Here is a 27,068-nt window from a genome sequence, read left to right on the forward strand (position 1 = left end):
ATATCTAAGATTGCCTGAAGTTCTTTTTTCAATAGAAACAAATGAAAAAAAGAAGAAAAAGGATGCCTTGAGAGTAAAACATAGACAAATTCACCAGTGTTCAGAAACTGTCTACAATGCACTGAGCAGAGTGGGTCGGTGGGCCAGAGTAGGTCCCGGTGGTTCGCCGTGGGCACGTTCTGTTGACCAGTGGCCCACTGACCCACTCCATCTCTGGACTGCATATACGGATAAAGCAATCATATATATGTGTCTTAACCTTCCTGACTTTATTTAAACTCCTCTAATTTAAGATAATTTACAAAAAATGCAAGAAACCAATTATTAATAACATATATAGAAATATAGAAATGCATTTTGAAAGAAAAAAGTTATCGGTGTACTCGAGACTCGAACCCGCGCTGCCGACTCTAGAAGCAGATACCTTACCGAATTATCCACGCCACAACCTGTGACTTCTGCTTTTGAAGCTTTATTTATATTGCGTGTGTTACGTAACAATGCTACGAGATGTCATTACTGTTGCGACGACTTCCTTCAAGACCCGTTTCGAAAATTTACGAAATAACTCATTTAATCCTTAATCAATTATATATATATATATATATATATATATATATATATATATATATATATATAGTGGCGGCGATTGGACGTTAAAAGTGCGGGGCAAGACATGATCTGAATATTTGTATATCAATCTTAGTTTCCCTGGTTGTTTCTAACACATTGACGAAAGGTTGTATAACTAATAGGATACTATATTTTTTCAGTTAAAGCACGATATATCGTATTTCATATTTTATTAAGTAAATTGACAAGGCTAGCGCAAATAGGTACTAGACCTTTGTACTCTTAAATAACGACAGTGTAAGAAGAGATTTGATTCCTTGCTCATGAGCATCTTAAAATTCTGTCTAGAAAATTGTGTAATCAGATTATTTAATAACAAATTTGGAAATCAAATAAATAGAAAGGATATTATTAATCATAGTAATGAATAACGAGTCTTGTTTTGTAGATGTTATACTGAAACTGGCGGTAATTGATCAACTTAATTTTTAATTTCAGATATGCTATTAAACGTATGTTATTACTCTTAGAAAATGAAAGACAGTAAATACTACAACCATATGCTGCGACATTTAAAGCAGTATTTCCTTTTGCAGCTTCCCGAAACATGTTCGTTGCCATTAGGTGCAGTTTCAACTTTCTTGGAACACATCAAAACACAATACTTAGAATCACTCCACACTCCTGCTATACAAAATAATCCTAAAACCTAGAATTATATTGAATTCACTAAAGTTAATTGTATATACACTTACACCCCTAAACACACACCACTTCACTCTTATATTACATTACAAAATAATGAAAAAGGTAGTTGTTGTTTCTTATTACGCTCTTTTTAATCAATATTCCTTACTTTAGAAAGAAGAGAAGCTATTTTAGGAATTGTCAATTTTTGTTCAATTAAAGAATAACTTGTGAAATACTTTTATTTTGGCGAAATGTTCTCTCAATTAGTTTCAAAGCGGCTGACTAACATATCGAGCCCTTATAAAAACGGGATATAGAAGCAAAACCTGCTAAATCCAGTTTTGAATTTTGTCTGAGAACGAAGAAAAAGTGACGCCTCATGTTTTCAATTGTTGAGCAGCTTTTTTTGTTTAGTGGTTGATTTCATTAATTTGTATTAAGTAGGGACCACTAAACTAGAAAATTGTTCAACAATTCTGAAACATAAGGGCATCACTTCTTCGTTTCCTGACAAAACTGAAAATGAATTTAACAGATTCTATATCTCTGGATTGAAAAAATGATCGAATTTTTGGATTGTTTTCCGTCGCACTTAAAACGAAATTCCTCTAGCTTTCTTAACTTCACGGGAAAACAACCAATACGTACTCATGCAACGGCAAATATTATATAGCACCATTTTTCTATGAAACAGTAATGCACACAAAAACTTTATATTTCCAAATAAAACTACGACATATACATTAATGGGTTGCTTCAAAAAAGTGGGAGGCAACTGCCCCCCTTTGCACCCCCTAATCTCCGCCCATGTATATATATAATGTAAGTATGTATGTGTGTGTGTGTGTCTGTTGTGGGTTGTTTGTGTGTGTGTGTTTAGGTCTCTACATGATGCGTATTATTCTTTTCGTTTCCTTTGCATTAATTCCTATCTCTTTGAACTTAACGCGAATGGAATTTCTGCAGATTTATCTCGTGGTTGTTTCTCTAAGTGATGCTCTCAGATAGGAATACTTCTTCCTCCAAATGGAGGAATATCCTGGCATGTTATGTTTTCGGGCATGTATTTGCTGTCATGTTGGTTGTCCAACTATCAGGCATACAGTGAAACTTTTCTGCTACTGGAAAAAGCTATCATTTCTTATGTATCCAACCTCCACTTTTTACAGTCGCTGACTGTACAAAGGCTGTAAGTTTCAGAAGTATGTACAACTATCAGGGGTGCCACAGGGGCCAAATTTAGGGCCATTGTTTTTTCTACTATTTATCAATGATCTACCGCGAAGTACACAAAACTCTCACACGCTGATATTTGCAGATGATGATAAAATATTCATAGCAATAGAAACATGACTGTAAAATGCTTCAAAATGACCTGAATAAACTGATGAAATGGTCCAAAGAGAACACCATAAACGTGAAAATTAACAAATGCAATGTAATGTCCTTTACAAATCGCAAAACCCCTCAAAAATTTTCGTATAAGATGAATAGCATCACTTTACCAACCTCGGATACTGTCAGGGACTTAGGAGTGGTGTATGACAGAAATTTCACATTTAACAATCACATAAACCAATTGATTGACTAGGCGTACAGAAACCTTGGATTCATCATCAAGATCAGTAAAGAGTTTAGTAGTACTACCGTTATTCGAAAGCTATATGAGCACTACGTTCGTATAAAACTCGAATACGCAGCCACTATATGGAACCCTCACACAAAAACAAATATAAATAATATAGAAAAAGTTCAGAATAAATATCTAAGGTACTTGACATATAGGGAGACACAATTATATCCGAAGACACATAATAGTCAATTTTTAAACTTTAATACATTAAGTCTAGAACAGCGACGAATAATGCAAGATATGTTGTTTCTATATAAGTTATTTAATAATAAAATCGATTTACTGCGCCAATTGACTGCAGGAATTTAAAATACGCACTCCTACAAATGTAATTCGTCTTGAAAATTTCAATTTCTTTTATTGCGACAGATTACATACAAACGCAAACAAGAAGTCACCAGTATTGAGATTGAGTACAACTTACAATAGGTTAACAAAATACACAATAGATTTGGATATCCATGTTAACAGCGTAAGTCAATTTAAGACAGTTCTTTGTAATGTAATAAGAAATAATTGTAGATGAATGATATTGAAACATTAATGATATTGCAACCACATTATAACTATAAGTGTATTATAATATGAATGTATGAATGTGTTGTAGTTGCTTAATACATGTAACGGACACTGTAATTGGGTTATGTAGTCTGTTGTGTCTAGAAATAAATAAATAAACAGAAATGTAGGCTAGATTTTGCAATCTGAGCTCAATCGGGCTTGTAGTCGCTCGTACTAAAGCTCACCAAACCTCTTGATTACGCATTCGTTCGGGCTCAGTTTCTTGCTCGCTATCCACTTTACAGAGCTTGTTCTCAGAGAGGCTGTCACAAAATTAGCACAAAGCCGAATGAGCCCGGGAACCGGGCTAGTGAGTTCCAACATCTCTGCCCCTTAATGTAGACAACCCAATATGCAACTTATCTAAGGGATGAAATGTGTGTTGCCTACCTTAGGGAACTGTTTTGTGAGTTTAATTGTCCAACTTCCCAAGCATACAATTTTAAATTAAAATTACGAATAAATTCCATGGTGCCAAGGCTAGTCCCTGATGGTATTGTCGCTAGCGTGCGCCTTTAGTGCATTTGATTTTGGGTTCGATTCCTGACCGGAAATCACTAAACGTTTTACGGTCGTTCGGATGGCGGAAGACTATGAAAAAAAATATCCAAGTTTCCAGATAACAATTATATTAGCTCTTAAATGTGTTCCATTACAGTTCGGTTACGTAGAAAGTATCGCCAGCTCGAAATTAAACCTAGAATTTACGTACATGACAATCTAAGTAGATAGAATTTTTACATTGAAATGTAGGGTAAGATTATCTTGAAAGTATCTACATATATTGTATATAACCCTATCGATCTTCTTCGAACATTTTACATACATAGGAGACCTAAAATATAAGTATACTATATAAAGTCGTAGTTAAATGCACTAGAGGACAGTAGGGTCAAACTGTGTAAGTCCACGCCCCATAAAGTCTCGGTGCTCATAAAGAACGCTAAACTTTAACATATAACAACATTAATCTTATCTTCGGATAGAATATGAAATGCCAAACAGTTAAGTAATGTACGCGTATGTACAAATTCATGATAGTTACCCTATATTGTATAAACGAAAGGAAAGTATGTTATAGGTCTATACTATATATATGTTAAATATAATTATCACATCAAGAATGTAGGTTAATACACATACATAAGTAGATATATGTCGAGTTGATATATCACAATGGTTACAGTCACGAAATAATAATAATAATAATAATAATAATAATAATAATAATAATAATAATAATAATAATAATAATAATAATAATAATAATAAAATCCGCGTTTCTCTTTTGTCCTGATTGAATTTTTGAATCTATTACAGAAAAGAAACATATAAGCCTAATACACTTATATGTAATATTATAATTGTTATTCAATAATGGTGTCTTCCACGAGACGAGACGATAAATAATCATCTCGTGAATTTTGTATTATCTCGATTCGATTCTGGAATATTCTTTCTCATCTCGAAATTTTTCTAGCCTCGTTTTGTAAATTTATGTACAAAATTTATGTCATTTTTTTTTCAAATTTATTTTTAAATTAAATCATCTACAAGTTGTCAGAATCATTCCGCGAGAGGTCCACGAAGCATGTGACATAACCTTTAAACAACATGTGTTATCAGAATATATTGTATAATGATTTTCGTATCTTTAAACGTTGATAAATGCTCTTCATTATGTTCGTACAATTACCTTATCAATTTATAATTTTCATCCTGTGAATCATGTAACCCTACAGCAGTATTTGAGGTCAAAGACTTGAAAGAATTATGTTGCCCCTGAGACTCGATAAATTTCTCATCTCGAAAACGAGACGAGAACTGTCATGTTTCTGGTCTAGTCTCGTCTCGTTTCGTAATACTATTCCACGGATCATTATTTCTTTACCTTATGAGTCTTATCAAATCTCTACGTCATTTCCGAATAACTGGCACACTAAGATAGATATATTTTATTTTGCCAGAACATTTTGCGGCAGTATCACTTAACCTTTACAGAAGCATTTCATGAAGAAACAACTTATGATATTCTTTTATAAAATACATAAAACACATTAAAACACATATAAAACTACCAAAAATGTGTCACGATGATGTCATATAATTCTGCTCAAGTTTCTTAGTGCGTTTTAATTATTGTAAGGCCTTAATTTTGTAATTGAGGGTCGCTCATTTGGGCTCAGGCTCATCGTCCTCAATGAAGATCGTGTTCTCTGATCTCAGTAAGCCTCATGCAATCTCAGACTATGTTTGCTCGAGCTCACTGGAGCTCGCACTCGCTCGGACTCGGGCATTGACTCCCCTTACAGACATCGTACTGACAGAGCTTGGGCACAAGTATTGAGTTCGAGTCCGTGAGACGGGGTCGGACGTTTGAACATTCAGAAAGCACTTCATTTAATTAATTAACGCATTCATTTATAAATATTTTATTTATTTCCAGATTTCCTATATGAATCAGCCCCATGAACTAAAACTTAAGAGCATAGTTTTACACAAGAAGGTGTATCAATTGATGCATTTCGGCGCATAAAATCTTTCGTTGGTATATTTCTGAGCGCTTTTACACACTGAAGTAAGTAAGTATTTTGAATAAAAAATAATGTAATATTTTGCTTTGTATTCTTACTCTACATCGGAATTGTGATAGCCGCACTTATTTATTACTAACAGAAGTGCCCGTTCTTCGTGCAGGAAGAATAATATATATACAAAATCTTTTTAAAAAATGTGTCAAATATGTAACGACGATGATCCTATCGATTCTCAGGCTAATTAACATGCCTGTTCTTTGCACAGAAAGGATAAGGTTAATGCAAAAAACGCACACCCCTCCGAAGTATGCAACCTGCAACACAATGAAGTAGTGTGGGTTGACTACATCACATGCATTGCTGTTCACTGTACATATACATAAACTATAAATTTCGACCACCACCTCCAATCCCCCTCAAGTCAAAAATCGGAAAAACGGCTTTGTACGTGGTTAAGGCTAATACAGATCTGTGTACAACACTTGGCCTCTCTAGGCACTCCGTTCTATGTGAAAATCTGACCACACACACACATACATACACACATACACATACTTTTAAACATTAGTATAGATTCCAGTTAAATCGAATCATTACTCTGTTTCGTATTCGAGGTGGGGGTATTTTAACAGGATTTGCTGACCTTATGAGTATGCGTATCGAAAGTAGTGGTGTTCATGAGACAAAACGTTACAGACTTTTCGTAACAAGAGAGTGTCTTTCGAATACAAACAGTATGATAAACTGAATATAAAATCCGTGCTAAGTGCCAAAACGAAAATATTGAATAAATAGCCAAGATGTTAGTTCAGAACTGATGGGACATATAGGCACGCACGTTCTTCTGGGGATTATTTGAACTACTTCCACTGTGAATACTAGATAGCCAGTTTTTCACTGAGTAGTGAGGCACATAGACCACATTTTTGTATTAAACCGAACTTTTTCATTTTTGGCAATCTACATATATTTTTCGAGACGAAAACACTTTCTCAATATCTATTCGAGACGAGACAACCCTAAATCTCGTGGGGAAAACTAATCGAAAGAGCGTACTCTAGTCGTGTGCATAGTTTTAAAAGAATAATACACTTAGGGCTTACCGGTGGCTACCACACATGTAACTCATGCTACGAAAAAGAAATAAAAAAAATAAGGACAGGAATGGAGAATGAAGCCTTTAGGAAGCAAAAAAAAAAAAAAAAAAAACGTACGTATTTCGTAAGTTTTTTTCTTAAGAGTAACGGAAATATTAATTAAATGTTTTCTCTAGTACGCGAGAAAACCGGCAATAGCAACAGTGATGCCGATGAAAAATGCTTTAGAAATATGTGTGTGGAGAAGAATGAAATATTGGAAAATGAAATGAAATCTTTAAGTTTAACGTCCCACGGTTATGCCGGTTAGGCTAAAGGAGACGGTGATAATGAGAAATGAGTGAAATGGTGGAATGATGAAAGTGGGAGGAAACGGGAGAACCCCGAAAAAACCCACGAGCACGGTGTTTGTCCACCACAAAGTCCACACGGCGCGAGCTGGGATCGAACCAGGGACCCCAAGCACCGGAGGTGAACGCTCTACCACTGAGCCACCGCGCCCCCAATGAAATACTGGAAAACGTAGGAAAAAAGATCAATATCAGAATTAAGAGTTTAATTGTAGAAGATAAATTGTTTAGAAGATTCTTGGAGTATAGTTTCAGGTATGTGTTAGAAGGAATAGACCTAATGAAAGGAACATTAGGAAGGGAAAGAGAAAATATTTCAATTGAAGGATGATAATGAAGACTTATTTTCAAATCAAAACAACGAAACTGGAGGGGAAATATATTACATGAGATCTAGATGTGAGCAGCAAGTGACCTGCAGCAACCGACAAAATAGTTATAATGATTACTATTATATTTATACATAAAATAAACCAAAATAAGGTGATTCGTTATCTGCATAGAAGAAAAAGAAAAACCGTGAACTGATAATTTTCCAGAAGAGAAATAGACCTAATTAAAAGTGTAATATTTGTTTCTGCATATATCCGATTATTATACCACTTCACGGCCAATATGGTCTTGCAATTGATTACATATACATTATACATTATATATTACACATACACAGTGAGTCGACTAATTCCAAAACGTCTGTTATCCATTTCTGGGATTATATTTTCATGGTTTTTGCTTTCGTTAATACGTAATTTCACCTGATTTATCCCATTTAATGTGTTCAGGTATTTATTAACTCTTTCAAAAACTTATTTTGCTAATTTTTAGGTGCAGATACTAATATTTTTAAAAAATTGCCAGAGGTTTGTAAAATGGACAAGAGATGTTTTGAAATCGGACAACACAACTAACAAAAATTATAGTTTAATGGTAATGATGAATTTATGTAATGTCTCATTAAAGATAGCAGAAATATGTAGACCCTATCGTCTTTATGTTACAATGAAAGTCTATGTGTTGTAGGTGGTGTGATTTTCGTAGACTATAGCAACAATATTCACGTTACATAATCATTTCTGTCGGTCTTCTCTGAAACTACGCATGATTTGTTCACGAGCATGTCGTTATATTTAGCTAGATTAGCTCTATCGGTTGATATGTCTCAACTTTTGACAAAATATCTTTGCTCATTATCTCTTAATAATGTAGAATTAACTGAAACTACTTAAAATACCACTGATCAATGGAAATGCTCTTTTTCCTGTATTGTTTTGTAACGCATTATATTCCGTGTATACTCCGTAACGCATTGTAACGCATTATATATATATTTCACACAGCACACACAAAGTTTAGTTTGTTTTTCATTTAAATTAGGCAAAAAAAAAACTTTCAGTTTTTAAATCCACGGTTATGCCGACTAACTAAAGGAGACGGTGATGCTGAGAAATAAATGAAATTAAGAAAGTGGGAACAAACGGGACAACCCCGAGGAAGCCCACGTACACAATGTTTGTCCACCATAATGTTCACTTGGTGCGAGCTGGGATCGAGCCAAGCATCCCATGCACCAGAGGTAAATGCTTTACCACTGAGCCACCGCAGCTCATCCAAATTAGGCGTCGTTATTTATAAAATTATAATTAAGAACTCTGGTTTGTATAATATTAACTTGTATTGTTTAGAAAAGGAATGAGTTCTTTTTTCCAGGAGAAATTAAGTTTACAGGCAGTAGCTTTATTCACGATACGAGATGAGGAAGTTTTTTTTTTTTAATCGCTTCGTAAATTTTATTGAATTCTCGTCTCGTCTCGTCTCACCTCTCAAAAAATAATATTCATCTCGTCTGGATTCTCGGAGAATCTTTTCTCGTTTCCCATCAAAAATTTTCTCGTCCTGATCTGTAAATTTATGTGCAAAATCTGTGATCTGATTTTCTTCTTAATTTCATCTCAGAAATAATCAAATTCTTAGAATTTCTTCCGCGAGGTTCACGAAGGGTGTGATATAACAACATTTAAACCTTATTTATTACAGAAGTATATTGTGGTATGACTTGCGTACCTTTAAAAGTTGAGAAATGGTGTTCATTGAGTTCATACAATTACTTTATCAAATTATTGATTTTATGCTACGAAACACGTAATACTAAAGCACTATTTGAGATCTAAGACTTGTGTGAACTAGTGTTGTTCACGAGACCCGAGAAATTTCTCGTGAAGTCTCGAAAACGAGACGAGATTTGTCGCCTTGCGGGCAACGCTAACGGAGAGCCCAAGAGGACTAAGCTCCTGCATCAATTTTACAGAAGAAGCCGCAACCACTCCACTAAATCGCTCAATTAGAACTAAACGTCATAGGACTCGTATATCTTTCAGTTTAACGCCCCACAATTATGCCCTTCTTAAGCTAAGGGAGACGGATGATGATGGAAGAATCGATGGAATGAGTGTGGGAGGAAACGGGAATGCCTCGAGAAAACCCACGGACTCGATGTTGTCCACCACAAGCTTACTTGGCCAGAGATACGACTCAAATATTCATAGGCTACGTATTTTTTTAGTAATAATTTTAACAGCATCATAGACCTATACTTATGAGATGTGAAACTTTATTCTACTTTGTGTTGGTTACTTACTGCTGTTTGTCTCATTTGTATATTCCATATTTACTGCATTCATTTAATATTTGACTTGTTAAAGTCGCTTACTGGGTAAGGTTACATGATTTAAGCTCCCCTCATGGATCACGAGAAGATTGGATCGAACCTCTCCCTTCCCCCGCACAAATGATAATAGATCATTGGATCTCTTAAACCAAAAGATAGTTAAATAACAATTACTTCCAATGGGAAAAATTAGTTAACTCTATTTTAATGGACATTGACTGCATAACAGGCAATAAGCCTGAAGTATTTCAGATACAAATAACAATGAAATTTACTAATGATTATATATAAAAGGTTACACTTGATTTACTCCTAACTTAAAATATTATTAACATTCAAAAGGAGACCCTCAACCCCACCCCTAGTTTCTCTTCCAGGCATGAGAAAGAAACTGACATTCACATTTCAAATGCACAAAGCAAGTCATATATTTTCGTTCTTCATATAGAAACCTGTCTCACGTATATAACATTAGTTAAGTTATGTGAATGTTTTTCTTCTGCGGTATTTTATGTCACTGGTTGTGATTGATGAGATGACAATACCGGGCTGCTTTGGGAGCCCACAAGGCGGGACTCCTGTCAGATCCTGGTTTGTCCAGACGGCGCAGCTTCAGATGGGAGGTCGGTGTCGCGATCAATGGAACTTCTCCATTGGGCGCGCGCTCTGCCGACGGAAGAGAAAGGTGGTTACCTTCTAAGCCAACCAGCGAGAAGGGGCGGTTCGATGACGTATTCCTATCGCCATGGGAGTGAAACTAAGTGCTAGAGCTAGCGCACGTCAGTTTGCCGCGCCGTGTCTGCTCCGTGTCCACGCTGCTCGAACGCGTCTGGGAGAGGAGGAGCGCGGGAACCACCACGTGGACACACGTCACCACATTTCCTCCCCCATTCCTCCAGGCATGGAGCCTGGCTGCTGGAACCACTGGTTCTTCCAGCTTAGGACACATTTAAGTTGACAAGTCCTACGGACAACGGCCATCTTCTCCAGTCGGCCATCTTGTCCCTAAAAGCCGACTGGAGAGTTTCCAGTTACCAACTACCTGTCCCTGAGATCGGTGCCGAGCAACCCTTTGAAGCCAGCAAGATGTTGGTGCCACCGGATATGATGGCAGCCCAATCCAAGATGCTGTACCAGCTAAATAAATATTACGGGGAACGAGTCCAGACCAGGAAGGGCCAAATTGCAAAGACAATTCGTGAAGTGTGTAAAGTTGTGCAGGATGTATTAAAAGAAGTTGAAGTGCAAGAACCACGGTTTATTTCCTCCTTGACTGAGTGTAATGGTCGCTATGAGGGTTTAGAAGTGATATCCCCCGGTGAATTTGAAGTTGTGCTTTACCTGAATCAAATGGGAGTTTTCAACTTCGTGGACGATGGAACCCTTCCAGGTTGTGCTGTTCTGAAGTTGAGTGATGGTCGCAAACGCTCTATGTCACTGTGGGTGGAATTCATCACTGCTTCCGGTTACCTGTCAGCAAGAAAAATTCGCTCCCGGTTCCAAACTCTCGTCGCACAAGCTTGTGACAAATGCAGTTACAGAGACTCTGTCAAAATGATAGCGGACACTACTGAGGTGAAACTTCGTATCAGAGAACGTTATGTAGTTCAAATTACACCAGCTTTTAAGTGTTCGGGGGTGTGGCCAAGAAGCGCTGCACACTGGCCGATACCTCATATTCCCTGGCCGCATCCTAACCTGGTGGCCGAAGTGAAGACAGAGGGTTTTGATCTATTGTCCAAAGAAAGCATCGCGATGCAGGGGAAGCAATCGGCTATGGAAGGTGATGCATGGGTGCTGTCGTTCAGTGAGGCCGAAAATAGACTCCTTCAAGGTGGCTGCCGCAGCAAGTGTTTGAGCATCTTGAAGACGTTACGGGATCGCCACCTGGACTTGCCCGGCAATCCAGTGTCCTCTTACCACATGAAGACGCTGCTTCTGTACGAGTGCGAAAAACATCCGCGGGAGCTCGAGTGGGACGAATCCTGTCTCGGAGATCGCATCAACGGCATTCTGTTACAACTCATCTCCTGTTTGCAGTGTCGGCGGTGTCCTCACTATTTCCTCCCAAATTTAGACTTGTTCAAAGGAAAATCACCCAGTTCGTTAGAAAATGCAGCTAAACAAGCATGGAGACTTACCAGAGAACTTCTTACCAATTCCCGATCCTTAGAGAAGTTGTGACTGCTTAATGTTATTTAATAATAAAAAAAGTTATTTGCTAAAATACGAAATGTGAAATAATTTAAACGGAAACTGTGCTGTGTTTGTTACTCAATCAAGTTTTTTCACTATTTCTCCCCGCAATTTTTAAGTGTTAGTAAATATTTCAAATCATTCTCCCCTATCCCCCCCCCTAAAAAGTGTATTTATGTGTCAAGAAGACTGTGTTGAAAAGTTGTGGTGGAAACACGAAAAATAAAAGTAACCTCAAAACTAAACTAAAAATACTTGTAAACAGGTAATGTACCACGTAGAATAATGTTTTTGTCTTTACATAAACTATTTACAATCACGTGTCTGAACTGCATGTGCTCGTAATAGACAACTTATACACTTCTAAGCTAAAGTGCTTGTGCTAAAATAAAAACAAAAAAAGTTATTTAAAACCAGTGAAAAATAGACATATATTTGTTTCGTGTACTATAAATACGTATTTACAAATCTTTGATTATGTACAGACATAACTGTTTGTATGCCACAAGTAAGTTATTGTACGATATGTTTACAATACATATACATGTTGATATCATAGAAAATTTTGACAGGTGTTTTGTTTTGATTTCTTGTTGTTGTGTTTACACACGAAAAAACATATATATATTTCTACCTGTCCCAGAGTCTCGCATCGTAACTAGCCGGGAGATCGCCTTGCCGGCGCCAGTCAAGATTCCCGACCTTGCGCCGGACAATGCATGAAAGGATGCGCGGGTTACTTAATCCTACAAACGGCGAATGCTTAACAAGCAAACCCGAAATAGGATAAAATATCTGTGTCGGTGCGTTGATGGTGAAACGCTAATACTCCCTTTTTTTAGAAAGAATACTGTCGGAAAATTTAAAGAGTACTTCAGTATTCATTTAGTCAGAAAATAACTTTCTTCTTTCGAATGTTAAATTCACTACGGTTAGTGTAAATATAAAAGAACTGGTCAAGCGCCAAACTTTCATCGGCCAACTTAAAATATGATTAGTTTTCTTACAATACAGCCGTAACAGTTATAAAGAGTAGAAGCTTTAGTTCTAAAAATATAAACATTTTAGAATTACTAACAACTGTTATATGTGAAGAGTAATTTCAGCTCTTACAATAGACAAGAGATCAACTTAGACAAATAAAATATCACTGTTACAAAAAATAATTTTAAGACTTAAATAACTGTCGTAGAACAAAACGAAAGTTAAATTACATATTCCTAGTAAAAATGACTTGTTACTAATTAATATAATTAAATCATTATAAGCATTGGGCATATTCACAAACAAGCAAGATAATTTAATGTAGATATTTTGTATATAATTACAGAACAGGTCATAGCATGTTACCCTTCTCATTACAAAGTTGGATTCCCCACCGATTCAATTTTTGTGCATGTTTTGGTCAAAATAAATGTGACAATTTTAGTTTTAATTATCCACGAAACATGTAGAAATACATGGATATTACTTGTTGCTCTTACAAAAGGATGAATAACATTTTAAAACTGAACTTAACTTCAGCTGACCGATACATAGTTATCAACAACTAGCCTATTAAGTGTCCAATTTGTAAGACTTAGTAATTCGCTATTTTTTCCTTTTCTGAGATATATTTATATTTACATAAATCATTATGTTCTGAGCATTCTGGATTAATGATAGCTCCTATCAAAACATTAATTGAAATTTCATATCACATGAAATCTTTCATATTCGACAATTAATGTATTTTATGATATTTCTGCCCACTTCTCCACAAGTAAGCCTTAAACCACTATAATGCATCGTATTTGTTCAAACAATATATACATTTTTTAAAAAGATTTATGGTAGACAAATAATATATAATCACATACTCCTTTATGTATGTTCCTTGACTTTGATATGAGATGTGTATAGTCAAACTATTTCCATTCTGAATGTGCTTTTCTATTAGTTAATCAACCGGCAAAACTTAGCAGAAACTTTTTCAGTCTGCAAAAATAACGTATATTTACTCCTGTGACACGTTAATTTTACATAGGTCTAAGAAGTCAAATACAAATAATGAAATATGTTTACAACATATCTGGAATCTTTATCCTTGTTTTCTTTTCGAAACACTAACTGTTATTTGTATCATATAACAATAGAAACTCTTAATGTTTGACATTCAGTGACTTCTGTGATGCCACTATAATGCATCATATGCATTCAAATATTTTTATGACAAATAATAGTATGGAATGATGTGAATTCTTTAGTTTAACGTCCCACGATTATGTACTTTAGGCTAAAGAAAATGGTGAATAATGAAAGTGAAGGGTTGTCAAATTAAAATTTTCTGCTCTTTCACTGGAAATTGAACCCCGAACCACGCGCAACAAAATAAAAATTTAGCCAAATATTTCATTATGTATGTTTCTTGATTTTTGAATCATCGGAAGGTATATAATCAAACTATTTATATTCTGCATGTGTCTTTTGATTGGTAAAACTAAACAGAAACTTTTTAGACTTTAAAAGAACGTATATTTGACTTCTGTGACATTTCAATTTGCATAAAAGATCAAATTTAAATCATGAAATTTCATCACAAATGAACATAGAATCTTTACCCTTGTTTGAGTGTGCTCGAAACCAGATTCTAGTATATTTACCTAGGGCAGCTAAATGGTGACTAATCCTATACGGTGGACAGTTTCTTTCTCAATGCAATGAAAACACGTGAAATTCGAAAGGTATTGAAAAACAATCTTTTTGAGCGTCTATACCATTTTGTGCAATAGAAATGCTTCGTTCACTAGACTAATTAATTTACATATTTCGCTCTTGACAGGTGTTGTTTCTTTCTTTTATTCAGATCAGTCGTAACATAGGAGTTCGGGAAGGAAATTAAGTTTGCATATCCATTACGTTACTTTCAAAATTGAAAAATTATATTAGCATATCGATGCTTCAAACTTTTGTTCGAGGTACTATGCGTTTGTATAGTACGACGTAATTACTACAACTTCATTTATTATTATTATTATTATTATTATTATTATTATTATTATTATTATTATTATTAAGCACAACAGTCATAATAGTGAAGATAGTTTTCATTGCTAAAGTATCAAACATCTTTTGCTTCATCAGAAAGAAGTCCTTATAAGTTAAATTTTAGATTATTCTGTTGGATATAAATGCAAACAGGAATGCATCAGTTTGGACTCGACCATATGATCCCGTAACGTTGATAACTATAAACAATTATGACAAGAAGATTCATGAATTATCTACATTATTTACTACTTAAATTACGAAGTAATGCAGCTGAATGTTATTTAACTAGTCAATTGTTCATTAGGTATGTATCTCGTATCTGCACTATTTCAACAGATATATCAATAGTATCTTGCACGATCAAATTCGCCCATTGTGTAACGAAATTTGTTTTGCAAACAACAATTTTGGGAACTATAGACTAATGTTTCTAAAATAACTCTAGAGTTTTTAAAAATTACGTATGTAATACCAAATATCTTACCAACAATATATATAACAATTTATATTGATAATATAATACAGCGTTGGGTTGAAAAACTTCGAACATTCTGCAAAAATATTCAAAATTATATTTTATATTAATTTTGTATACAGTTCAGTTTGCATGCTCTGCGTTATGATAGAAAAATAATTTTTTTTTAGTGTTTCTGAATTACTGTAATTATTTTTAAAACCATCGATGGAATGCTCGTGACATTACGATAACTATTTATGAATTTTGGATTCATTACACACTTTTACAATTTCAACACAATTTGAAGAACGGAATTAATCACACTCGAATATATTTTGATATTAACACAAAATAGTGATCCAGTCGACGAAATCCAATATGTGAATATCAAATATTGTTAAATATACATATTATCCATGTGACAAAACCGTTTGCATTTAATATATATCTCTTCGGTGTATATGTATTCATTTGCTTTTCATTTTAAAAATAATAAATAATACGAAACAGATCAGTGTCTGCTCTTCGAAAAAATAATATCTATGTAAGATAATTAATGATCATAAAACAAATGAAATTACAAAATTAAATATTAAAAACGATAGTCATTAGAGTTTACATCGTACTTGAATTCGAATGTTTGCAAGTCCTGTCATGATGTTAATTAATGTTATTAAAATATTAAACAGGACTTTTTATCACTAAAATTCATGCATATTTGTCGAATCACTTCGCTTATCTACATTTTCGAATTTGACAAATTTTTTGTATGGAGTTGTGCTTTACTGGCAGAATTAAACCTGAAATTATACTTATCGAAACACCCGGATGGTGTTAATTGCTGGATTTATCAAGGAGCCAAACTATCGCTTACCTGTTGTAGAAACGTTTCTAAATTTTCATAAACTCTTTTAATATTGACTTTTGGCTCCTTATTCTTTTAACAAAACAAATGCAAATTATCTTCTTTACGTTCTTGTTAGATAGCTAAGAGGACCAAAGTAGGAAATTCACTTTGAAGGAAGTTCCCAAATTAGTTCCTTCAATGTATTTCCACAAGCATCGAACCCAGAACGATGCATCTGCAAGCAAGAGCGATAACCATTGGATTCATAGAAATCCTCTTCATATATCCGTTGGGAAAATTAAAAAACTTCCCACAGAGTAGGGATTTAATATAATTAAAATGTAAATAGAGAAATACATTGTGTACTCCTCCTCCTACATTTATATATATTCGCACGCTTCTATGGTATTACCGAAACAGAAATAGAGAGTATACATCTACCAACATTTCTAAGTCAACAAAATCGAATTGGTGCCTCCGAGGCAGTTGTATGTCGTTTAGTCCAATTAATAACAATATCATCATGGGGTCTCTTGGGTTAAGTCCGCAGGAAAAAAATATTCAGATGTCATAGATATACCTTCATTAAGTCATTATCATCCAAACTGGAAAAGAATGATTGCTTCAGGCCTAAAGGGAAAAGATTATTATTCTTGTACAGCTCGAAGCAGCAATTACTATTCACTAATAAAAAGGCAATAGGTTATAATGAAAAACATTACAATTATATTTCGTATTTTCATAGGGGAAAATATATCGCTTAGAAATAATTATCAAAAGAAGCACAGGCAAATTGTAATACACAGGAAAGTTACATAGGACATGACATTACATCTAACAATAAAAATAACAGGACGCATTTGCGTGTATTTGAAACTTCAACTTGACTCATTTTACCGCATGATCTTCATTTAAATAAATCCGTATTATTTGTTCCTATATTTAAGATTTCTATTTGTCTATGTCAAAAATTCGCTTTATGCCATTCTTACATTAATGCAATTCAGAAAAGGTATACACTGGATTATAATATTGCACTGTAGATTGATTAATCGCAAACTCCACATCAAAAGCTTGATAAATGACGACACAAAGAGTGAAAAAGAAAACGTACAAAGAATTGACAACGAAATATTTTTTCTTTATATAATCTAACTGCAGATTGCAATAAGTTGGCTACAGTTACATATCGTAATTATTTGTGGATCATAAGAACGAAGTACGTATAATGAGAAACCGATCACTCCTATTATTTCCTTAATACGTCAATGTTAATAAGCATCTTCATTTTAATCTGTTTTGCTCTACCGTGTTTTATATTGTTACGAAATGTATGATTTTGTGTGCATAATACATTCTTTTAGTTCAGCAACACACTAAGCTTTGTAAGGTTACCGTAATTTACTACAATTTGACTGAACTCTCAAATAAATAAATAATGCATTAATATATCGTCACATTTGGAGATGTATCATATGACGTTCCTGGCTAATGTTTTGTTACTATTATAACATTTTGATGCATTATAACTACTTTACTCGTCCGATTAATGCACTGACTGTATATATAGTATAATCTAAATTAATTTGCTGGGATTTTAATTTATTTTATCTAGATTCAAGTATGACTGATAACAAAATTAGAAAGAAAAGTTAACTTGTATCAAACAGAATGATGTACATCGAATACTCAATCGTTCATAAATATAACCAGGCTAAACTCCTGCACTAGCTTGAAGACCACAAAGGCCTATGGCCATATTGCTTTACAGAAATGTCAAAATTACAACTTTTTATCTTATCTTATCTTCCGGGTGGTAACCTAGTTATTAGCGGTAAGTCATACTAATTAATATGATGTTAAATAAATCTTGAAGAATTTAAGCATAGGACATGAATAATTGCAATTTTCAGTTGGATATTTCTATTGGAAATGAGACTAACATACGCTAATTTAGATGATATATTCATCTGAATCCTGATCGATTACGGTGTTTCATCAAGACACTGATGATGAGGATTATTTGAATAGCTGGAGGGAAGGGTAATTTCACGTAATTTCTTGAACTTTATCTAAGACTTCAATCAGCCATTTTAAACTAAAATTTGAAGTTCTCAATTATGGAAAGTTTAGAATGAATATCGATTAATTTCCCTCTATATCATTATCTCCTCAGCGACAAAATAATACAATGTATTAACGTCATGTTTAACTTTGAAAAATATTAAAAACAAAGCAGTATCACTATACAATAATACAGTTCAGAAAATTTATACTGTCACTGCAATAGATATAATCTTTAAAAATCGATATAAAAATTGTACATGGGTTAAATAATATTTCTTGTTTATACATCAAAGGGAAAGTTGCCTAAAACATTGGTAAGATATTTTACAATGGAGCGTTGTATTTAGATCCAAAGGGTAAGAATCGAATTTGCATCAAATGACTGCACTAAATATCAGACGTCCTTACATAAATTTACTTAATTTCAGTCTTATTTCATTATTGGAAAAGTCTAAACTTCAAAACCAATATGCCTATTAATTTTTCATGTTCTTGATGACTCAGTTGACTTAATTACGAAAAATGAGAAGTTAAGTAGTTTATGATTGTTATAACATGGAGAAGCTTTTAAGTCCGATCAATTACGCCAAGCACTGAGGAAAAACAATTTTAAAGTAATAAAAAACAAACCGCAATATTATTTTTCTTTCGCAAATAAAAAAGGTAAATATGAAAATTTTCATAATGCAAGTATACTACTATTTCAGTATTGTTAAACTGAATGTAGTAATAGTAAACTGGAACTAGTTTATTAAAGTTTTGTATTCCTTTTTAAGATCAACGCTATATAAGACGTGGACCTATTGTAATGTGTTTAAAGTAGAAATCGAACCACCTTAATATCTTTAAATATTTTAATGTTGCACCACTGGGAACCAAAACCGGTACCGCTTAACTAGAAGTTGAAATGGAACTTCGCAGGGGGACGGGAGAGAAAATTTATGGTTTAAAATCCCAAGTTTTTTTTTTTTTTTTTTTTTTTTAATATCTACCACAGAAACGTGTGCTGCAGTGGTTGGAGGTTCAAAAAATTACTCACAGTTTCAAAAATGCAATTTTCATCAAAACAATGAATCTGAGAATTTAAAAAGCACAATTTTGGAAATGCCAAAACAAAATTCGAATTTGTAATATTCTGTTTGCAAAACTATTTCTGATTAAACATTTTACGCTTATAAATGGAAGTAGATTGCTATAGCACGGCCAACAAGATATGGTCTCTGACGTTACTTACCACATGCAGTGGGACATTGCACTCCCTACTTTGATACCAGTGTTACCAATCACGATCACTCTGTCTTATACCATTAATTAAATTGCCACTACAGTTGCACCGAAAAAAACCTTGACACGCGAGTAGTGGCAATGTCACTGCGAACTGTCAGAGACGTTCTCTTACTGGACGCACTATAGTAACCACTATCAATATTTATGTACTTATAATGCTTAGTTTCGCCCATGCCAAAAATATATTGTGCTGACGTATAAACAATCCAACGTTAAAACTACTACGCACAGTGTGAGATTGTTCTATTACGGCATCACTAATAATTACAGCAGAATAAATCAGGGTTAATATCGTGTAATAGTCGCAAAAGAAGTTGAGCGTAAAACCTTCACAGTTCATAGGAGAGAATGTACCCTTTATCGTTCATGACACATTCACCAATTTATAAGGATCTGTGCAAACTGTTTTGATGTAATTTAAATATAGTCTATGTTTCTGTGATTCAGTATTGAAAATGAAATGAAATCTTTGAGTTTTACGTCCCACGATTATGCCGGATAGGCTAAAGGAGACGGTGATGATGAGTAATGAATGAAATGGTGGAAAGAAGAAAGTGGGAGGATACGGGAGAACCCCGAGAAAACCCACGCACACGGTGTTTGTCCTCCACAAAGTTCACTTGGCGGGGGCTGGGATCAAACCCGGGACCCCAAGCACCAGAGGTGAACGCTCTATCACTGAGCCACCGCGGCCCCTAGTGTGATTCAGTATTGTACGTCAGGAAATCAGAGAAGTATTCCTCCACTACTCAAAATATGTTTATTTATTTACTTAGCCATTACAAAATATACTTTTCAATAAAATTTAAATAGACAATAGTCAATTAGTATTGCTCACGGAGCGAGAAATACGGTTTTCTCGTCTAGTTTTCGCAAATTTTGCAGACATCTCGTCTCGTCTAGATTCTCGAAGAATTCTCACGTCTCGTCTCGCTTTTCGGAAAGCTTTTCGCGTATCGTTTCGAAAATTTTCTTCTCGATTTGTAAATTCATGTACAAAATGTATGACCTGAGGTCTTCCTTACTTTCATCTAGAAGTTACCAGAATCTTTTCGTGTCACTAGAGGTCCACAGAGAGTGTAATATATCAACATTTAAATTATATTTATTGCTGTAGTATATTGTGTACTGTCTAATGTATCTTTCAACGCTGATAAATGTTTTTCATTGTATTCGTACAATCAGTTTATCAATTTATAGTTTTTATTCTATGGGTCATGTAACACTAAAACACGGTTTGAGATTTAAGAACTAGTGTCCATGAGCCAATCTTTTTTTTCTCTCGTCTCGTGGACAAAACTATAGTCAATACTAGAATTGTGAAATAGTGACTCGATTTTTAATATTAATAATAATAATAATAATAATAATCTGGAACTTGGCAATGTTGAAACATTTGATAAAAACACAAAATATAATTAGTAACTTCAATGAACGAAATGCGGACATACAATGTTATACAAACTAAAAACAGCTAAGTAACTGATTTCCGTTAGTGACATTGAGAACTGTATACTATCAGTGATTAATAATTACAAAAATGCCTAAACAGAAAGAAAATGGTTATCATCATAATGAACAACGACTGCCTTTTAATATCAATCTTAACTATAAAAGGAATCATTTTTGTTACCTGGGTAATAATTGAACAACAATATCATTATAGTATTAACTAGTGATTCCTTGGAATTTTACTGTAGACAATATTTTTTAAGGTGTAATCACGTTTAATTTTGATTATGAAAAACCGACGTTTGAAGATGTGCAGTTTTTCATTACAGCGACACGATTTTTTTTTATTCTTAGGTGACAAAATATTATATTATTTTTGAGTTTTAATGTTTGAAATTTAGAGTTTTACATCTACAGTACTCACATAAGTATCTTTCTTAAATACTCATTACACATTTTAATCACCTACTTTCAAGAGCGCAACTCAGAATTTTAGTTTTTCAATAAATTATTTTTCTGAATGCTTTACGAGGTAAATAAATAATAAACAGACTACTGAAGTATCAGTAGTGTGACATTATTTCAATTTTCAAACGAATTTTATGACTTAAAAAGAAATTTGACTACGGAGAAGCAAGGCAAGATGACAATCCAGAAATAGAATATAAATTCTTTTAATATAAATTAAAATTAACCGATACATATTAATTATTGGTTACGGTGGGTAAAACTATTGCGAGCTTTTGACAATTAATGTCATGACACAATATGTAATAGTATTCGGGAATATATGTCTTGTACATCTATTGTAATTGGGGGGAAACCCCTGTTATAGGTAATAAATAAATAAATAAATATTTGGTCATCTCATGGTCCAGGACAAAAATGTTAAGAAATTATCAAAAGGTAACTTAAAACAAAAAATACTTCACCGTGACACAAACACAATAAACAAAACAAAATTATTTTAATCTTTGCAATTTCCTTAAAACGAATACTGCTCTCCCATAAGAGCCATGGCCGCATCTACACATATCTCTAGACTTGAGTCCGTTCTCAATTTCTTTATTGCTATAGTTCACTTTCGTGTTTCCGCACTTCGGATTTTACCTAAGGAGGAACTCTTGCGATATCTTAATATCCAGAACCCGGGAGTACGCAGAAATGTCTCTGACCTGAAATTTCTTCATAAGGGGACTTACTATCGGCAATCCTACTTCAAGAACTATCCTTACGTGTCCCTTCCCGCAAAACCCGGAATATCCACTTATTCCATCCTGCCCGTCCTAGGTTGGCAATTACGCAGAGGTATTTTTTCCACAGAATACCGAACTTATTATCTAACAACGGAACATTTTTTCGAGTTATCCCCGTGTTTGACAAGAGTAATTAAACGCGTGTTGGCCAAATACTATTACTTTTGCACTCTTTGTTGATACTGCTGTTGTTATTGTTGTTGATACTTTATTTGTATTTTTGTTTTCTTTTTTCTGTTTATTATTATTTCCCTGTGTAAAATGGCAAAATTATGTTGCATCTGGGAATGTATTCAATAAATAAGTAAATAATAAGACGGTGATGAAATAGTATAAAGATGTACAAACAACAATTTACAAAAAAACATTAAACAATCATGCATCTTTACTATTAATACAAATATTTAAAAGTAGTACGTGTTCGTCATTGTTGGGAGTATGTGACACCATTACAAGAACGTGAAAATAAGGGATACAATTTCATACTTAATTGGTACTAGGGTTGGTCAATTCCGGAATCCGGAAAATAAAATCGAAAAAATTTCGGATTTCGCAAAAATTTCGAATTCAGAAAAATCCGGAATTTTTCCGAACTCAGAATTTTCCCCGAAATCCGGAAAATGAAATTTCCGATTCCGGGAAAATAAATTTTCCAGAAACCGAAAAATTTTGACCATCCCTAATATAGCTGTACAGTACATCAATAAATAAATAAAACAATATGTTCCAGTATAATTAAAAACAACAAACGTCATACTTTCTAGCGGCATAGAAATTTGTTTTCCTCTATTTTTTTAAATACACATCATAATTTATCCCAGCTTGATGTGATTTATCAATTGATGGTAGACCCTTTTCATCTTCGAACAATATTATAGTAAAAAAAAATGACATTCTCTGGTTAAAGCGATAGTGATAATTTTGGGCTATGCCATATCAATCATACTAAATACTGCCGTCTTGCTAGTGTTCTAATGAAAAGTTTGAAAAGGTACACTTAAGTATTAGTTTCTTTTTTAATAGGTGGTGTGGTTATCGTACAGAAACATTTTTCAGGTTCACAAAAAAAGTCTCTAATTTCTCGAAAACTACACATGAGGATTTTTACACTCATTCATGTAATTTTGTTCAGCTCGATGAGACATAACAATTGGTATATGACTTATCTTTGGACACTTTTTCTTTCGTTAAACGTCAATAGTATTGCAGAATTGAATCTATTATATAGTAGATTGAATAAAATAAGAAAGGATAAACCATAAAGTCAACATGAGTAAAAGATTCATGATTAAATAACCAACCTTTATATATTTTAAAAGTTTACATAAAAGTAATATTTGTTTATGACGTGCCGTTTTTTCTAACGTCAGAGAATTAAATGTTGACCCTGACTCGAAACAACCTTTATATAGTTTAGAAGTTGAGATAAAAGTAATATTTGCTTATGCCATGCCGTTTTCTCTAACGGCAAAGAATTAAATATTGCTCCTGACTCGAATCAACCTTCATATAGTTTAGAAGTTGAGATAAAAGCAATATTTATTTGTTTATGCCGTGCCGCTTTTTCTAACGATAAAGAATTAAATGTTGTCCCCTGACTCGAATCCTGGCGACTGGGCATCTTCACTTTGGCTTTCCCTCAGATCCACAAAGTGAATACTAAGATAGTACTTTCAATTGTAGTCCTTTCCAATTTTTTTTTCGAAGATTCTTTCCCTCGTTTCGTTGTTAATCATGTCCACCGTAAAACAGTTCTCAGCGGAACATTTAACTTACTAATTTCTGGAAATGAGGTTGTTTTTATTGTTTGATATAATCCACTTTCAAAAAAAGCTTTTTGGATTCTCTTTTAACTATTGTACTTCAATCCTTACCGAAATCAGCTTAAGGAAGACTTCACCAAAATTAATTGAATCAATAGTTTTTAAAAGGTTATGAGTCAGAAACGTAAAGTTATGAGAACACCGAAAAATTTTTGAAAATTCTGATGGACATGAAATGATCGACCTCTGTTTAAGGAAGTAGAATTTTCTTCTCATTGTATGCAATAAACAACGTATTATCAGCAATTGGCGTTACAATATATATATAAATCAGCAAAAAGTTAGACTAAAACAAAATCGTCATTTTCGTCATACCTTTTCAAAAGTATTGATTCAACTGTTGTTAAAAATAAATTCCTAAGGCAATATGATGTATAAATTATAGTATGTATTCTATAATTGTTGATTAAATAGAAATATTAGCCCATTAAAAACTTATTTTTGGCCAAAATGGGTAATTAGTGTTGCTGACTGCATATTATATAGAGCATAAACAGAGAAGGTCAAGTCTACTGTATTTCATGTAAACATCTATCATACATCCCTATAGTAAATTACAGAAAAGATTTTTAAAAATATTAATAAAAATAAATATGTGTTAACTTTATTTAGATATTAGTAAAGTGTATGTAAAACTTTCTGTACACACTTAAAACTCCGAAAGAAAGTAAATCTCTATCACAGATAGAGTCTTATTTGGTGTTGTCCATATATAAGACAAGAAATTTCTCGTATTCTCTCGAAAATGAGACTCGTTTTAGAAACGAGAAGAGAAATTTCTCGAGTCTCATGAACGACATTAGTTCATTCACTTCTTAAATCTCAAACAGTTTTAGTGTTATATGACTCATAGTATAAAAATTACAAAATGCATAAAGTGATTCTATAAACACAATGAAGAGCATTTATCAACGTTTCAAGATACACAAGTCATTATGCAATATACTCCAATACTAAATATTGTTTAAAGTTATATTATTCTTCATAGACTTTTCGTGACGCGGAAGGATTCTGGTAACTTTCTAGATGAAATTAAAAAAAAAAAATTAGGTCGTAAATTTTGTATATAAATTTACAAAACGACGCGATGAGAAATCTTTCCGAGAATAGAGACGAGACGAGAAAGAACCCTTCAAGAATTGAGATGAGACTTCTACCAAATTTAAGACGAGATAATCTTATTTCTCGTCTCGTCTCGTGTGCAATACTGGTCACGTTTTTGTGATACTCAAAATAATTAAAAATATGTATACAGAATATAGAAGTTCTCTGGTACTGCCAAATAATTATCATGCCTTATAGATCGGCATGATTCTAAGTTCGAATCCAGCAGAGACACGGAATTTTTAGTGATCAACGAGTGTCGTGTGGGAAAATTATGAATCACTTGAATTTAAAAGTAGAGTAGTGCGAATCAAGCTAGAAATACCAACGATGGAAGTCGTGTTAACCAATGGAAATGTGGTCTATTTGGCGCCAAAATCCCTTTATGGGCCAAAAACGAAGTAGTTTATTATTAAATTATGTATTATAGGCCTACAATGTAAAAAAAAAATAGGGTACGTTGGTACTATATCCTTATTATAAAACAAAAACATATCAGTGTATGAGTAATGCAAATATGAAAACTTCAAAAGATTAAGAGTAGCAAGTTGAATAAGCATTTATATTATTGATCTTTATTAAAGACAATATGCCTCAATATTCCAGTCACACTAAATTCGAATAATTCACAGCCAGGTTAACAGTTGTCGCTATTTACTACCTCCAATACTAAATATCTGACACCAATAGGTGCCTCTAACAACCTGGGGTTCGCGAAGATAAGCGGAAGAGATAAATATAATTAGAATCCCGTCATATTGTTTCCAGAATACCAGAAAATAGTTAAATATTATTTTGAATTTTGTTCTAATAGGCATATTTTTATAAAGTACATACTGTTAAAAACAAACAAAAAAAAAGTCTACTAAACATTTTCAACAGGTACAGAGTTGTTTAAAAATCAATTTGAATGGAAGAGTTACGATATGAAACTAACAAGAACTGCATATTGAAATACAATTAAAATTGAAAGCTACCGATATACCTGAGCATGGTGTGATTTCACTAGTGCGGCAATGTCCGGTTCAATCTTCGTGACGCACATCAAGTCATTTAAAATCTCAATAAGTTTTTAACAACTGTCCAAGTTTTTTAAAACCGAAATTAGAAATCACTTTATTTTTTCATCATATGACCCAACATTAACGGAGTTATGAAGTTTTACAATTTTCAAACGACCTCCATTTTGAAACAATATGACGGATCGGATTCGATATTTGTAATATGAATGAACTGTCCAAATTTGGTTTTAAGTCATTCGCTTTGAGGGAAGTTACTGTATCCACTATATACAAGAAATGGATTCTAAGATAGAAATAGACGGATATCGTAAGATCTCCGCACAAGCTTATTACAAACCAGAAATTATAAGGGGGTCGCCGGCAAGCCGATGTGATAAAATGGGGGTCACGATAGGAATTAGATTGAGAACCACTACTTTAG

General features: G+C 33.7%; 2 protein-coding genes across 9 annotated transcripts in view; one reads left to right on the forward strand and one right to left on the reverse strand.

Annotated features, from left to right (window-relative positions):
- rg (A kinase anchor protein rugose) overlaps positions 1 to 27,068 on the reverse strand; it is a 1,617,632-nt gene that overhangs the window by 310,575 nt on the left and 1,279,989 nt on the right. The window lies entirely within an intron of this gene.
- LOC145670346 (protein mab-21) lies at positions 10,849 to 12,869 on the forward strand. The gene has a single exon (XM_081738901.1). It carries the CDS (start codon positions 11,193 to 11,195, stop codon positions 12,288 to 12,290), a length of 1,098 nt encoding a protein of 365 aa, XP_081595027.1. The 5' UTR covers positions 10,849 to 11,192; the 3' UTR covers positions 12,291 to 12,869.

The sequence above is a fragment of the Thermobia domestica genome, chromosome 14 (assembly GCF_964235325.1).
Source record: "Thermobia domestica chromosome 14, izTheDome1.hap1.1, whole genome shotgun sequence".
Lineage (NCBI taxonomy): Eukaryota > Metazoa > Arthropoda > Insecta > Zygentoma > Lepismatidae > Thermobia > Thermobia domestica.

Bases quoted from the DNA above. Each gene is read 5' to 3' on its own strand.
- LOC145670346 (XM_081738901.1), top strand. From the start codon at position 11,193: ATGTTGGTGCCACCGGATATGATGGCAGCCCAATCCAAGATGCTGTAC.